The following is a 16129-nucleotide window of genomic DNA, read 5'->3' as shown; positions in this document are numbered from 1 at the left end:
ATATGACCCCAGCCAGGCGCTTGTCCAGTCTCCTCTTGAAGACCCCCAAGGTAGGAGAGAGCACCACCTCCCTTGGAAGCCCATTCCAGATCCTGGCAACCCTAACCATGAAGAAGTTCTTTCTAATGTCCAACCTAAATCTACTCTCTGTCAGTTTGTGGCCGTTGTTCCTGGTTATTCCAAGGGGTGCCCTTGGAATAACCCTGGCCATCTACTGTAGAAGCCAGGGCAACTATTTTAATTGACTGTGATTGTCCATATTTTTACAATTTAGATCCACTATGGAAAGAAAAGGTGAAAAAGTAAAGAAAAGTTGAAAAATGTGGTATTTGCAAATGGTGGCTCTGTCACTCTGTACCTTATCTTCCCTTTCCCTCATGCTTTCTCTGTCTTGTACTTCAGCCTTATGTACATTGCAGGGTTGCTGCCCCCATAGTTTTGCTGGAATAGCTATGGCAGCAGAGACCCCTAGTGGAGATATGGCAGCAAAAGGGTTTTTTGGTTGCCTTTGCTACATCAGTATCCCAAATGACTAAAGCTAGCTTGCAGAAGCCCTTTTCTAAGCACTTGGAGCAGAAGAAGGTGATTAGGAACAGTCAGCATGGATTCACCAAGTGCAAGTCATGCCTGGCCAACCTGATTGCCTGATTATTCTATGATGAGATGACTGGCTCTGTGGCTGTGGAGAGACCAGTGGATGTGATGTACCTTGACATTAGCAAGGCTTTTGATACAGTCTCACACAACATTCTCTCAGGCAAGCTAAGGAAGTACAGGTATGATGAATGGACTGTGAGGTAGATAGAAAACTGGCTGGATCATCAGGCTCAGAGGGTAGTAATCAATGGCTCGATGTCTAATTGGCAGCTGGTATCAAGTGGAGTGCCCCAGGAGTCAGTCCTGGGGCCGATTTTCAATATTTTCATCAATGACCTGGAAGATAGCACAGAGTGCACCCTTGGCAAGTTTGCAGATGACACCAAGCTGGGGGGAGTAGTAGATACACTGGAAGGTAGGGCTAGGATTCAGAGAGACCTTGACAAATTGGAGGATTGGACCAAAAAAAATCTCATGAAGTGCAACAAGGATAAGTACAAAGTCCTGCACTTAGGATGGAACAATCCCATGCACCAGAACAGGCTGGGGGCTGACCAGCTAGGCAACAGCTCTGCAGAAATGGACATGAGGGTTACAGTGGACAATAAGCAGTATGTCCTCATTGCCAAGAAGGCTAATGGCATACTGGGCTGCATTGGTAGGAGTGTTGCCAGCAGATCAAGGGAAACAATTCTTCCCCTCTATTTGGCACCGGTGATGCCATATATGGCGTATTGTGTCCAGTTTTGCCCCCCCGCCCCCTCTATAGAAAAGATGTGGATAAATTAGAGAGATTCCAGCGGAGGGCAATGAAAATGGTTAGGTAGCTGGGGCACATGACTTGTGAGGAGAGGCTGAGGGAACTGGGCTTATTTAGTCTGGAGAAGAGAAGACTGAGAGGAGATTTAATAGCAGCCTTCAACTACTTGAAGTGGGGTTCAAAAGATGGAGCTAGACTGTTCTCAGTGTTGGCAGATGACAGAACAAGGAGCAGTGGTCTCAAGTTCCAGCAAGGTAAGTTTAAGTTAGATATTAGGAAAAACTTTCTCATAACGAGCGTAGTAAAGCACTGAACAAGTTACCCAGAGAGATGGTGAGATCTCCATCCTTGGAGGTTTTTAAGACCTGGCTAGACAAAGCCTTTGCAGGGATGATCTGGTTAGGCATGGTCCTGCTATGAGCAGGGGTTGGATGACCTCCTGAGGTTCCTTCACTAGATGACCTCCTGAGGTTCCTTTTAATCCTAATTTTCTGATTCATACCTGAGTGGTGCACAGTCTTTTGGCCCCACAGGCCATTTAAATGGTGCAAGGCTGGTTTGTGGGCCAGATCAGGCCCACATGCCTGAATTGAATCCCACATGGCCTTGGCTGGCCCCTGAACACTGGAATTGGGCATTGTGCTGCTCACGTGTACTTGGATTGGGCCCTGGGGTCTTGTGTCTCCTCCACCCAACCCAACCCACTGGTGTCCCATACCACCTCTACCTGGCATCAGGCCCTGTGCTGCCTCTGCCCAGCCCCACAGGCTGGGATTGGTCCCTGCACCACCTCCACTTGGACATGCGGTCTGGGAGCAGACCCCACTGCCTCCACCCAGTTCCACACAGCATGATGAGGCCCCATTCTGTCTTCACTCAGCCCTGCAAGCTGGGATTGGGCCCCAGGGACTCATGCTACCTCCGTCTGGCCCTGCATGCTGGGATCAGGCTTTTGGGCCCTGCGCCACCTTGCCTACCCAATCTAGCATGCAGGGCCACCACGGCCCACAGGGCTCCCTATGGGTCGGTGGGGAGCCCCACGGGCTGGATGACACGATGCTGGGGGCCAGATCTGGCTTGCAAGCTGGGAATTGAGCACCTGTGGCATAACTCATAATGTTCAACTTCTGGCCCACAGAGCTGTGTCTTTTGGCCTATGGGAATGTGGTGACAAAAGGAGTGATGGCAACGTTGATTGCCACTGTCCTGCCAAATTTTCTGACCCATGGGGAGCCCTGCAGGCTGATTCTGGTATATGGGGCAGGCTGGTATGGGGCTGGGCCAGCACATGGCGAGATCCAGCACACAGCACCACGTTGGTGTGCAGTCCAATCACATCTGTGGACTGACCTCATCCATGAGATCTGGTCTGTGGACTGGCCTCTTTCTGCTCATCCAGCCTGTGGAGCCTGACATGTTGAGCCTCACTGCCTTAGCTGCATCCAGCTGAAGAGGTTTTTCCAACATAGCTGCATTAGCTAGAGGGTGTGATCTTTTTACACAGTCTTAGTCAGCGTAGCCTTGCTGGCAAAACTTGGAAATGTAGACCAGACCTTAGAGAGTAACCTCCTTGGGTCAGGGGCTGTCCCTTACTCTGTGTTCCTACAGTGCATAGCACAACGGGGTCCTAATTTAAGTTTGAGGCCCCAGATATTACCCTACTGCACATAATTAATAATGAACAACTTTTGGTGTGGTTCACAGCTTACACCAGCAGCAGTTTCAAAAAGACCTAAATTGTTATGGTAACAAATGATCAGGTTCATAGAAATAGTTCCGCAGACAAAAAAGGCTGTAATTTGCCTGATAGAAAATTTATCTCATGGAGCTTCAATGCAAGACGTTTACCTCTGCTAACTTGAAAGCTTTGCAGAACATGAGACATGAAACTGTGGTGGTTTATTCTGTCTTAGGAATGATCATTAGGAAAGCATCAGTATCAGTTCTTAGGTACAGGAGCTTGAAGTGGGGAGGGGATTGTATTGGATGCTTTGGCAAGTGTGGTTTGTTGTAGACTTTACTTTGGATTCCAGTGAGTCATCTGTCTTCTTGACAAATTAGAAAGCCTAGAGATTGATTTTTGTTATCACAGTCACCATCACAACAAAAATGCATTAGTAGCATTGTTTTAAATGAAAGCATATTTTAAGCAGAGCTTGTAATGTGCAGTAGGCCTCTCAGAAGTTCACAAATGCAGAGATCACCTCTCAATACCTAAAATTGTTTGTATTCTAGTTTTTAAAAAAAATGCTACTTCCTAACTTTGCTGCCCACAGTGATAGGTTTATAGAGTATTTACTCACACATGATTACCCAAACAGCACCAGTATTACTAGTCTTACTGATGTAAAAAAAATACAGCTCCCAGACTTGTGTCCCTCCAACAATTAGCTTCTTTGATGTTTGCACCTTGAAGCTGACACCCAAAGGTGGACAGATTCAGAATAACAAAAATGAGATCCTTCAGAAAGTTTCAGTGTAGATAGATGTGACAAAGGTTTCAGTTCCAGCCTGTAGTCTAATTCACATACTTGACTTTCTGGGATCCCAAAAGTTGATTAATTTCTTTTTTAAAAAGCATGCAAGTATTGGCCGCATTCCTGGGTTTCTGTTTCTTTACATCCCTGAACAGCTCACTACCGCTGGGGGTGGTAATTTCATTCTCAGGTTCCCTTCTGTACAGGTTTAGTGGTTTTTGCATGTTTACCTCCTGACCTGTTTAGTGTTATGCGATTAGATCAGTGATTCTCAACCAAGACGCCATGGCCTCCTGAGATCTGTGAGATCCTTTTAAGGGTGTATGGGATGGCCATGCACTATTAGCACATGAGAAGGGTTTACAAAATACTAATGGCAAGGAGAAAGCAAATAGAGATTTATAAGTTACTGTCTCACAATACAAGAACTAGGGGTCACAAAATGAAACCAGGAGGCAGTAAGTTTAAAACTAACAGAAGGAAGTTCTTTTTCACACAGCGTGTAATTAAAGTGGGGAACTTGTTGCCAGCAGATGCTGTGGAAGCTGATAGTTTAGCCACATGCAAAAAGAGATTGGACAAATTCTTGGAGAAAAAGGGCATCAGTAGCTATTGAGCATGGGAGTTAAGGGTACAGCCTCTGAATCAGAACTTCCTAGACTTTAAATGCTGGAGGCTACAAGTGAGTGAGAAACAGTGGAAAAAGCCCTGGTCATACCCACTTCACTCTCTGTTTCAGCAGCCACCCTGCCATTATGTGCCACAGGCCTATTTGTTGCTTAAGGGACCATGTGCCAGTGCCCACTAAGAAACGCTATAAGCCTCCCTTACAAGGGAGGTCACTGGATAAGTAAGAACTGATTCCTTGGGACAAATCAAAATATAGCAGGGATGAAAGTGAGGTCATAGGTCTAAAATGAGTGCACCAAGGGGGGGGGACAGTGTGTGACAGGATATTGGGCAAGATGGACCGATGGTCTGACCCAGTAAATGGAAGTTGTGATGTTCTTATCTAGGTGTGTAAACACATACACATGATTCGCAAGATAAACTCAGAGATTTCAAATAGGAATCCATAGTGTTAAAAACACTCTGACCTGCTGCGCTTTTTCTGAGTTCTTTGCAACACAAGAATTGCTCTAATATTTTTCTGTAGTCTAAACATGAATGAAAAATACAGCTGGCATTTTTCGAGGGGTTCCTTGAATCTGAAAAAGTTGAGAACCACTGGATTAGATTGTAGCGCAGTCATATGAGGGAAATTTATAATATTCTATTATCTCATCTTCAGTTTGTGTGAGGAAATCTTATGTGGGAGTTCAAGAGATCAACTTTCTAAGAAATCTTAGAAATTAGGTGTACTCTGGTATCTTACACAGTAAGCTGTCAGTTTTTTACAGGAACTTATCAGCACCGTGATTGAGTTGCATGGTTAACTCCTGGCTGTTCAACAATTGTACTCCGTGTCACAACCCAAAGGGTGTGATTTTTGTTTGTGTGTGCTTCGGCACTGCTAAATTGTTCCCGCTAAATTATTGCTTCCTTGCACGGTGGAGTTTTCTGCTGCAAAAGAGAACCCCGGTGCAAGGGAGAATTTCCCGCCAATTTGAAGCTTTCTTTGCAGGGTGCATTTCTTTGTTGCAGCACAGAAATGCTCGTTGCAAAGAGTTCCCGCCATTTGTATGCTAATTCGAGTCCCATTTAGCCAGTTCTAATTTATATTCACACGTGGCAGCTAGTGATTGGCTTGCTAGCCGTATAAAAGGCTTGAGTGGTTTCCGCCCAAGTTGGAGGACTCCACGAACACCGGGAGGAGGAGACTTCACGCTGTGTGAAGATCTCTAGGCGCGGGGGATCCTTATGGACCCAGTGCATTTAAAGCAGGCAACAGAGGTCTGATCAACCTCTAGCCTCTCCCCGTCACTGAGCGCAATCCAGACGTATCTCTTCCCGCGCGCAAAAGAACTGGACCCATGAAGCCTAGCAAACTTCATGTGAGTTTATTCAGAGCTCTTCCGGACGAGTATTTTCTTCGGCTGACACGACGGGCTTGCGTGTTCAGAGCCTTCAGCCGGATTGGGCTAGAGTTCACGAGTCTAGAACTCTTGTCCGCCTCTCTTCTTTCCTGTCTGTAACCGCAACTTAAGCAAGTTTTCCAGCCTGCACCACTGCCATCTCAGTGTAAGTAAACAATCTTTAAAACTACCGATACGCGTCTGTGCCTAATTCCAGCTCGACGGCCTTCCCTCTCCAACCCGGCGTGCCCGGGCTGCTGGCCACAGCCCGCGTGCAGCACGAAAAGGGCTCGGGTTACTCCCGGCCCGCACACTCAGCTGAATAAGCAGTCACGGAGCTTCTGCCTTTGTAACAGATAGAGATTTTCCATGGCAGTAGGATACCTACTCACCACATAGATATATCATTGCCACTTGCGTACAATTTTCACTCTTCTATGTATACATCAGTTAGGGCAAGAGTGAGTTATTGTTTTGTTTGTTGTAGGGCTCTCCTTCACTTTCATCTTTCTAATTTATTCATTAGCAACCTGTTATTGCAGACTCCTGAGCACTTACAGGAGTGAAATGCACACTACTGGTAACACTGAGTGAATCTGTAGTAAAGCCAGCTGGAGTAGTCCAGATCATCATCTTTCCCTGTTGAAGGACATTACCCTAATATCTCTGACATCTACTGACGTAAATGGAAGGTAGTCTCTGCATTTTAATCGTGGTGACAAAGATCATTGATCTAACTAGACTGGTAGAGCTGAATGATCCTTGACTATTTTACACATCTAGTAAATTTTCAAGTTTATGTGTGCATAGTGCTGTATTTACCTGATTCCAGGATGACTCTGAATTTAAGACAACCCCCTAAGAATTAGGTTCTGTACCCCCTAATAATTAGGATCTGTAGATCCTAATAGAAAATGTATGCATTTGTTGTAATTTTCCATGTCTAGAATGTAATTTTTGGAGGATCATCTTAAATTTGTACCCTCTCCCCCCCACAGCAGGGCAAGCAGCAGCAGAGGAGCAGGTGATGGGTGGGTAGCAGGGGAATCAAATGGCCAGTTTCCTTCCCCTGGCCACCTGTCCCCCCTGCCAGCTGTTTCCCCCACTGCCCATTTGCCCCCAAGGAAGGGTGAAGGGGAGTTAGTGGCTGCAGGTCCAACCCTGGGTTTGGGATTAGAATCAGAGCCATAGCTGCTGCCCCCTCCGCATCCCCCACTTGTACTCGCATCTAAGATGAAGGGTTTCCTCTTCCCGCCATGTCGAATTGAGGGAAAAAAATCCTCATAGTAGAGTCTTTAAACATGGTAATTGTTTGTAATCTGAAAAGGCCTCCATTCTCAACAGGATGCAGGATGGGATTTTCAAAAAGTGTTTATGAGTTTGGCACTCATGCCCCATTGGAAATCAAAAGGATTATAAATCTTAATTAGTTTATGCACTGTTGAAAAATCTTACTTGTACATCTAAAGAGTTTGAATTTTTTGAATGTTGTTCTTCTTTCAGCATTCCAGACAAAAGCATTTGATCTTGAGCAGTCTTTACAAGAAGTAACTGAGAGATATGAGAAAGAAAAACGAAAGAGAAGAGTGCTTCATAACAGTTTGATTGTAAGTATCTGTAACAAGAAAACACTTGAGATCCCTGGGTAATTAAATGCATAATTTTCCTAGACTCAAAACTAATGAATGTGCTTCTATTTATGTATCAGACCCTTTGTCTGTGTACTGAACTTGTGGCATATCTATTTTGCTTCAAGCCATTCCCTATTGTTTCTAATAAAGAATATCTTTCCAGTGTGTTACTTGTGAGCATTGCTCTGAGGAGGAGGATCTTTTCAGGATGGAGAGTGAGAGTCAGTGTCTCGGGCCTCACTCTTAAAAACTCAAGTGTATATTCTTAAACACATAAATATTTGCAGATCAAGGACCTACGTATATGATATTGTCTAATTGTTTAACTAAATATATTTTTATATTCTAATACCAGGAATTGAGAGGAAATATCCGAGTGCATTGCAGGATCCGTCCTTTGCTACTTTTTGATGCTACTCCTGGCCATTCAGTATCACACAATAGGTAATTTGAAATATTGTTCTATTAGTTAATGAATAAAACAATTTGGGGAGAAAAGAATAGGTGTGTGCATAGGAAAACTAACATTTTCTTGGATTTCAGTTTTTTCTGTGTTCTATAAAGGAGTTGCAGTATTATTATATAATATAATTAGAGTAGAGAAATGACAACATTGGCTTTCTCTTCTTCCCCTTATACTGACAGACATAACATTAGAAAATGAAATGTTATAATTCCATTCCTCCTTTGAAGTCTTCTTCCAGATGTTGTCATGCACAAGCCTGGTAAAGCTCCCTCTGCTGGACACTCAAGGCACCTATGCTTGGTCTGCAAAATATTAGATAAGGGATGCTCAAGCCCTGGCCCACAGGCCAGATGTGGTCTGTGGAGCTGTATCATCTGGCCTGCAGGACTCCCCAGAGGTTTGGAAATGTGACTTTGGGGGAGCTGTGGCGGTGTTAATTGTTACTCCTGTGCTGTCAGATTTCCAGACCCAGGGGGAGCCCCATGGGCTGGATAACATGGCCCTGCTTCTTAGATTGTGCTGGTGTGCAGCTGGATCTGGTAGGCTTGTGGCATGGGGCCACATCAGGGCAATGGGGGCCAGCCAGATCATATCAGCGGACCTGGGTTGGGCCTGCTTTTGCCCTGTGTTCGTCAAGATACACCACTACCGTGGTCTAGAACAGGCTGTCCAACCTATGAGTGGCTGAGGGCCACAGGCACGAGCTCCCTCCCTCTGTTGTGCCACATAAACATCCCTTTGTTGTGCAGTGCCCCCACAGGTTCGTCCCAAACCCACCCGGTTACGAGCTCTCTCAGGACACGAAGCAGAGAGGACTTCACAGGAAAGGACTCATGGGACCCTGCTGCTTCAGTCCTCAAGAAGCGCAGTAGCACCCCCCTTCCCCCCGAACACGTGCGTGCGCGCGCACACACACACACACACACACACACACACACACACACACACTGCAGCTACTTAAGCACTCTCTTTTTCAGTGCTCCATCATAGTGGGAGCTCTTGGTTTACAGTTCATCTCTGCAGGGGCTTGTTGTGAGTGAGTGCACAAGCACAGATAGGTTTACAAACATAATTACTGTTTATTTCAATTGCATGAAAGATCCAGGCAAAGTAATGAACCCTACCAGTAATTCTCAGCCTCAGTTTCCTCTCTGCTCTGGGTCTTTTGGAATGTCTAGGATCTTTCTCCTAGAGCTCATGGCATCTGTTCTAAATCAAGTATTATGTCCATCTCTTTGTTCCAGGTCAGCTTTCTTTGATCTTGGCTGGTCCTGTGTTTAAACAGGACCTCTTTCCTATGAAAGCATGCCTCAACCTTCTTCCTTCCTGTCTTAAAGGTTTTTTTCCTCCAAAAGTCTGGTCCTTTGTTCTTCTTGAGAGTCTTTTTTTTTTAATCCCTACTTTTTTCTCTCTCTCTCATTGGGTGATTTTCCACTTTTCCTTACCTGGAGAGGAGTCAAAGGAACTAGTTTTCCTAGATTTAATCAACTCATCATCCAAAGTGTTTTCACCTAAACACACACCTATTGCAGTTTAACAATCCTAGTCTGGCAGATAGTGTAACAAAGTCTCTGCCAGTCCATAGCAGGCTTGCTGTCCTTAAGGCATTCCATTATAGCGCAGTTTCATAACATCATTCAAAAGTCATAAATTGGATGTAGACAGATTCTCCAAATAATAAGACTTGTTTTGTGATTCCATACTATGGAACAGGCTCACTGCCAGTGAGTCACACAAACAGCATACAATTCTGTATACTTCAGTAGAGTTGTACCCACTTTGTGCTTGTAACTCCAGCTCATTATATAATTACCTGTAAATGCTAAAATGTCTCAGGATGGAAAAAGAAAGGAAGGATTAGGTTTGAGTAAGTTATAGACAGGAAACTGCCTAGATGACTGAAGGGAAAGAAAGGAGGGAATAAAGTGCTGAGCTCAAAAATAAATAAATAAAAAGAGAGAAAGAAAGAACTAAGTGGGTGGCTGGAAACCACACTATAATCCACCTTGATCAAAAAATGACTGTAGTTTGGGGCTTTATTTTGCTTTCCCTGGCTGGTATACCTGCCCACTAGCTTACAGTATGTTTTTAAAGGACATTTTTGCCAAATCTTTTAAAATATGAAATCATTTTAATTAAAACAAAACAGAAATGACCTACATAGAAAAATTTAGGGAGTGTGAAGAAGAAATTTGGTGCAATATGTGTTTTGTTATACTTGTGAGGATCCTGAAGGGTGTTTCTGTGGCTCTGAAATAGTCATGTATTTAGTTGCAAAAGTACAGTGCAGAACAGAATAGATAATAAACAGGAGTTTGGTTAGTATATTTCTTGATATTGTGGAACAAGGTTTAGTCAAAGCAGTAATAAAACTATGGACCCAATCTGGCCAAAACACACATGAATTAATTTATAATAATAGTCTCAATCATTTTTGGGCGAGTAAAATATGTAAAATCACTCAGCATTACAAGGCTTTGACTGCACAGCAGAGCCTCTCCTGTTATAGCTATGCCAACATAGCTTTGCTGGCAGGGACTTTTAGTGAAAACTCAGCATACATTAACAAAAGGAGTTATTTTGTTGGGGTAGCTACAACATCTCTGTTGGCATAGCTGTATCCACACCCAGGGCTTTGCAGGCATAAGTACATTGGGTAGAGAATGCGTTTCACATGCCCTAGGTGACATGGCCACTAGGAAAACTTTCAAGCATTGATCTAGCTGAAGTGTTTGCAAGATGAGTCCGACATTTTTCTTAAAAAGTGTACATCTTAGTTGCCTGTACTAATGCAATGGGTTCTAATTTACAGTCCATAAGATTTTGTTACAGGTTGTATTGCCCTCCCAGTCTTTTTCAATTAAAGGTTTGGTGATAAGGAGGCGCTACAGTGATTCATGATGTAGTTTTGAGGGTTGACAGTGATCCATTGGTTGAAAAGTTTGGGAACCTCTAAAGTGATGCCAGACACCTTTCGTTTTTCTTATATAACTGTTAGAGTTTCTGTAACCTTGAAATAATCTGTATATGACGTTCATAATTTGATTGATTGTAAATTTGCTTATTTAAACAGACTCCTTTATTTTGCTTGATTGCATTTTAATACTATTTTTATTAATAAATCTATGTGGTTGCTTTCTGGTGGCAGTAGTTTTACAAAAGCAATAAAAATTCCAACAGATTTCAAAACTACAAGGTTGACATGGTTAGATGCTGATGGGGTGGATTCAGGGGTTGTAGTGGTCGTGTGATTGTGTAGCACATGTGCACCGAGCTCTCCTACACCAAGACCTCTGGTCTCGGCCATTGGTCTCTACCAGTTGTAGCCCCTTGTGCCAGTGAGCTCACCATTGTAGTCCCATTTTCAAAATCCTAGATCTGTTCCTTGACCTTGCAGTTCACAGGCATTGTGAGTGTTCATTTTTCTCAGTCGAATTAAACAAATTAAACTTTCCGATTTTTTTTTTTTCTTTTCCCGCTGCAGGCACAAAAAACTTTCAGAAAAAGTGGCATATGCAGCTGATGATGTGAGTATACTTAATAATGAAAGTATATATACATAGAGTCGGAAACAAATTAAATGATGATAGAAAGGAGGGAAAAGGGTGGGCAATGCCTATTTGGTTCTGAATCCAGAAGGCAAATGATAAAGCAGGTTACTGTTGCCTGTCAACTTTGGTATTTCTCTTACAAAGTAATTTGGTTTGGATACTGAGCAGTGAAAACAGTATGCATTGTTCCATTTCTAGTCAATAGCTATATGCTTTTCTAATCAAGAAACCCAAGTTCAGGAACAGTTTCAGGGATGAAAATAGCTTTCACACAGTCTTCCTCTATCCTTCTCTAGCAAATGGCTGTTTCACTACAGATCAAGACTGATCTTCCCTCCTGAAACATCCCATCCTTGTGAGTCTGCAGACAGAATTTGAAAGGAGTTTCACTCTGTTTTCTCCTTTAATTTGTTCCCTTATCAGTTTTGATCATGGAGCACTTTCAGCGTTACAAATCAGCACGCTACAGAACAGTAGGATACATTTTGCTCTAAGCCATGGTAAAGCTGGAAGTAACCTAATTCTTTTTTCACTCAAAACAGTTTTATGCTGGTGTAACTCCACTGACTTAGTTGAATGATGTTCCATTTACAGTGATAAAATTGAGATCAAAATCTGGACCAGCAGAGTTGCTATGACTTTATACTGGGATAGCTGAGAGCAGAAGTTGGTCCATTTTTTTTGTTTGGTTTCTAAACAAGCAGAAAGTATGGATCATTTTTTTAAAGAAAATGGTAAAAGAGTTATAGAAATAATCTTAATATCCATGTAGGATCCAGAAAAAACTCTTATCTAGCTTAGAACATTGTTAAGGCTTTTTGGTACAAAATAGTTTGCCAGTATGGATTTAAAAGAATGTTCTTATCAACAGCATAACCAGGGCAGGGTGAGTAGGGCACTGGCCCCAGGCACCAACTGAGAGGGGGTGCCCGTATGGCTCCCTTCCCTCATGAGTCTTTGCCACAACAGGAGTAGCTCTGTGCTGCCCCTGCCCAGCCATAGAAGCCAGGCAGGCTCAGCCCTGCACTCAACAGTATATATCGGGGTAGGGACGGGGATGTGGAATGACACCTCCCAAAGGCTTTGCCATTAGAGGCACAGCCCTGCACCCATGAGTTGAAAAGGGAGAGAACAAAGTATCCAGGGAGCCTGTGCTGTTGTCTGTTTCCAGCAGAAGCAGCTGCCGTGTGGGTGAGGAGGGCCCCGTCAGGTAAGACTCCACTCTCTTTTCCCCCATCTCCAGTGGTCAGCATAATCCCTTCCCTTTGCCCCCATGTTCTGGGTGCTGAAAGTGCTCCCTGTGCCTCTTGTTCATATTCTGTTTTCTGCAGTAGTGAAGTAAAAATGAGCGAGGCCAGCATTTAGGTGAAAAAGGAATGGTTGGAGTGATCAACAGGATTCTACATATTGCAGAGAAAGTAAGGCGCATACTCTCTTGAGCAATGTTTTTTCAAACAAATTGTTAAGAATCCCGGAAGTATCACACCTCTTTGTATTGTGCTGGTTAGCAAGAGGCCAGTTGTCCTCTTCCAGCAGTGCACACCTGTAATAGCATTTGCCGTAAACACCAGGCCTTGCTAATAGATGTTGATTCTTCTGGGGAAAGATTATGTAGGTTTTCTGTATCAGTGTTTGCTTCAAGTTCCCTAATGATATATTAGCAAGTAATTTGTGCTATTGGGTCTTGGCTTCTGATGGATTTTGTTACTAATGGCCTAGAGATCAAATTCATCTGACACAGTTACAGAGCAAATCAGGCCTTATGTCTCTGTAATAATAAAACTGCTGTAGATCTCTGCATTCCTTTTGTGCTGCTTCTGCTCACTGTTGCTATTTTTTAAATTGTCAGACCCTTTTCATTTTTATTATTACAGTGTATCTTATAGAACATGGCAGAAATGTAATATCCAAATATCTCCCGCAATAGCTTACAAAGTATTGCTTTTGAGGACATTAAAGGGGTCTGGTTTAAGTCCATTAAAAGACAGAGATCGAGAGCTGAGATGGGAAATCCAGATGACATTCCAGCATTCATTGATGCTGTTACCAAGAAATGAAATGTAAAAGACACAATGGTGTGAGCTAAGACTGGAGTGTTAACTCTGGGTATGGGCACATGAGCAAGTTACCACAAGGTAAGCTAAGGTGTGAATTTACAGTGCATCAGCCATTCAGTGGTAGCTGCCCATTTGCATGCTCTTAATTTTTAGTAAATGTGAGGTAGCTTACCCCGCTTTCAGTGAAAGGTAAGCTACTTTCCATTAACATCAGGTTAAGAGCATGCACATACACAGCTGCTGAGGAGAAGCTATAGCACTATTCACAGAACTATAGCATTAAGATAGACTAGCTCACAGTATATCTTACTTCTTAGTAACTTGTTCATGGGCCCTACATACATGTCTTAAGCTCAGTGCCCTCAACTCCTGTAGCTTTCATTCAGATATTCAGCGAGCGCGTCTACATGTGCCCCTATGGTGCTGTTGTTACTGCGCCGTCATGTAGTACTTCCTTTTGGAATACTAAATAACGGTGCAGTAGCAGCCCATACTACACCGTGCCGGCAGTGCACATTTATAGCCACTGTGCTGCTATAGCAATGCACTATACTGAGGGAGTGCATTGCTACGGCGATGTAGCTGCAGCATCATGATTGGTGCCCACTGACACTGTCACCGTAATGTCACACGTAGATGCACCCAGTGTTCCTCATCAAGGTGCTACTAAATTTCCTTTTGTAAGGCGGCGCTTATATTGCAACTGAAAACTAGCAGAAACATCATGTGCATTTAAATCTCCCTGATGATAACTCCAGTAGATGGTCCCCAGGAAAAGGCCCAGGGGTCCATGTGCTGTGGGCACAGCTTTCTCAGTGGCTGGGTTAGGGGTGCTGCCAGTAGGGATAGGGGTCTGTGGGCTTTACCCACACGGTAAAGTGGATCCCAAGGAGCCTCCCCTGTAGCATGCAGCCTGCACGGTGTGTGACTCAGGGGCTACATGCTAGCACCACGTGCAGCCCCCAGCCACATCGAAGTTGGGCAGCATTGGTATAAAGGAACCCTTGCTGTTTTGCTATCCAGAACTAGTAAATAATATTTTGCTTAATGTAGTCTCAGTTGTAGAATATAGGCAGAATAACTTTGCATTTTTGGGCATTTTGAGACTGTTTGGAACAAATAGTGAATCAAATTCAAGTCAATACCATGCTGTTTATTTAGGAATTTTTATAATTAAATCTGCTAAAGAGAGAAACACTGTTTCCCACAGTTTTGTATGTCTTGTCTTGAGTCTGTAAAAGCTTAAGTTTTTATTGGCTGTACAACCCAGTATTTCTTTTCCGTTTTTGAGCTAATTCAAGATTTTAAAGCCTTAGATTGCATGTATAAATAAAATCATTTTCATATGGAGAATCTGGCTACTACATCAGGGCTCCAGGGTGACCGATTCCAAAGTATTTTCTTGTTAATTTTTTATTTAATTAATGGCAGTTGCTTGTTGTGGGTTCTCTCTCATAGAAATTATCCAGCTATTTGAGCTTTGGAAGACAGTAGCAATGGTCTGTGTTGGCCTAGCCAGGGCATGGGATACCATGCTGAATAGTCTCACAGCTGTGTAGCTGCATGGCAGAGCAGGTACTTCTATAAATTAGGCACTCACCTCCTTCAATCTGAACCTCACCTCCTTTGTTCTGAAACTTCTTTTCTGCTGTTTGTCCCCTCCTCTCACTGGGGCTGTGCTGCCTGGGGGAGTTAGTTCAGTTTCTAGTGCAGAGTATCTGCATGGAGTAGAGAGCAACTGGCTGCTTTGTTCGGTTTGTTGAAGAACAGAACTTAGACTGGGAGATTTTTGTGATTCTGCCAGTAGAAATTAAGCACTCTTGGATGGGTGTATGCTCTAGACTAGAGCTAGGTATTTCATTGCCATGGGTGACTGCACCCTCAGAACAGAAGCAAATTCAGTGGCCTCATAACTAGAAAAATCTTCAGCGCTTCCATAGGACAGCAGCCAAGATGCCTGTATTATTCTATTTTGAGCCACTAAGGAAGGAAGGTCACCATGCATGGTCATATGAAAACACCTGCCTATGGGTTTTCTTTCCTTTGCTAAACAAACTGGCTTTTCCCCTGCTCTCATTACATTACAACAATGTAGACATTTATGTTGCACTTTCACCAAAGTATACTAACTAACCTCTCAAATGGAATAGCCATCAAAGACCTATGTTGCCCCTTTAGCTCTTAGTGGAAATGCTGCAAAGCGTTGGGTTTAAAATTTATTTTCTTCTGCAATTAAACATCATGTTTAGGGAGAACAAAAAAGCACTTCTGGATTTGAATTCCTGTGTAATGCCTGCCAAGGTGCTGTGATTGCACTCTGGCTATAGTTTAAAGAGCCACTGACACACTTGGCAGACTTTAAAAGCTACTACATAATATATTTAGAAAATGTATTATTACAAAAAAAGTTGTTAAAACTCCAGCAATTTTACTGTTTTTTCTCCATCATTGTGGATTACTGTGTTATTGCTATAAAATTAATGTCTGCAGTTCAATTGAGGGCATAAATACATGGGTATATAATTAGGTTCAGAAATGGTATCTTGACAGTCTGGTCTTCAAATGAATAGGAGTT

General features: G+C 43.2%; 1 protein-coding gene across 1 annotated transcript in view; it reads left to right on the top strand.

Moving 5' to 3' along the window:
* KIF25 (kinesin family member 25) overlaps positions 1–16129 on the top strand; it is a 71717-nt gene that overhangs the window by 20954 nt on the left and 34634 nt on the right. The window contains exons 5-7 of the mRNA XM_014526953.2: positions 7353–7456; positions 7836–7924; positions 11431–11473. Coding sequence (XP_014382439.1) covers positions 7353–7456; positions 7836–7924; positions 11431–11473 — 236 coding nt within the window. The remainder of the gene's footprint in view (positions 1–7352; positions 7457–7835; positions 7925–11430; positions 11474–16129) is intronic.

This window comes from Alligator sinensis, unplaced genomic scaffold (assembly GCF_000455745.1).
Source record: "Alligator sinensis unplaced genomic scaffold, ASM45574v1 scaffold448_1, whole genome shotgun sequence".
Taxonomy (NCBI): Eukaryota; Metazoa; Chordata; order Crocodylia; family Alligatoridae; genus Alligator; species Alligator sinensis.
The sequence above is the reverse complement of the archived record's forward strand: the minus strand, read 5'-3'. Positions and strand labels throughout refer to the sequence as shown.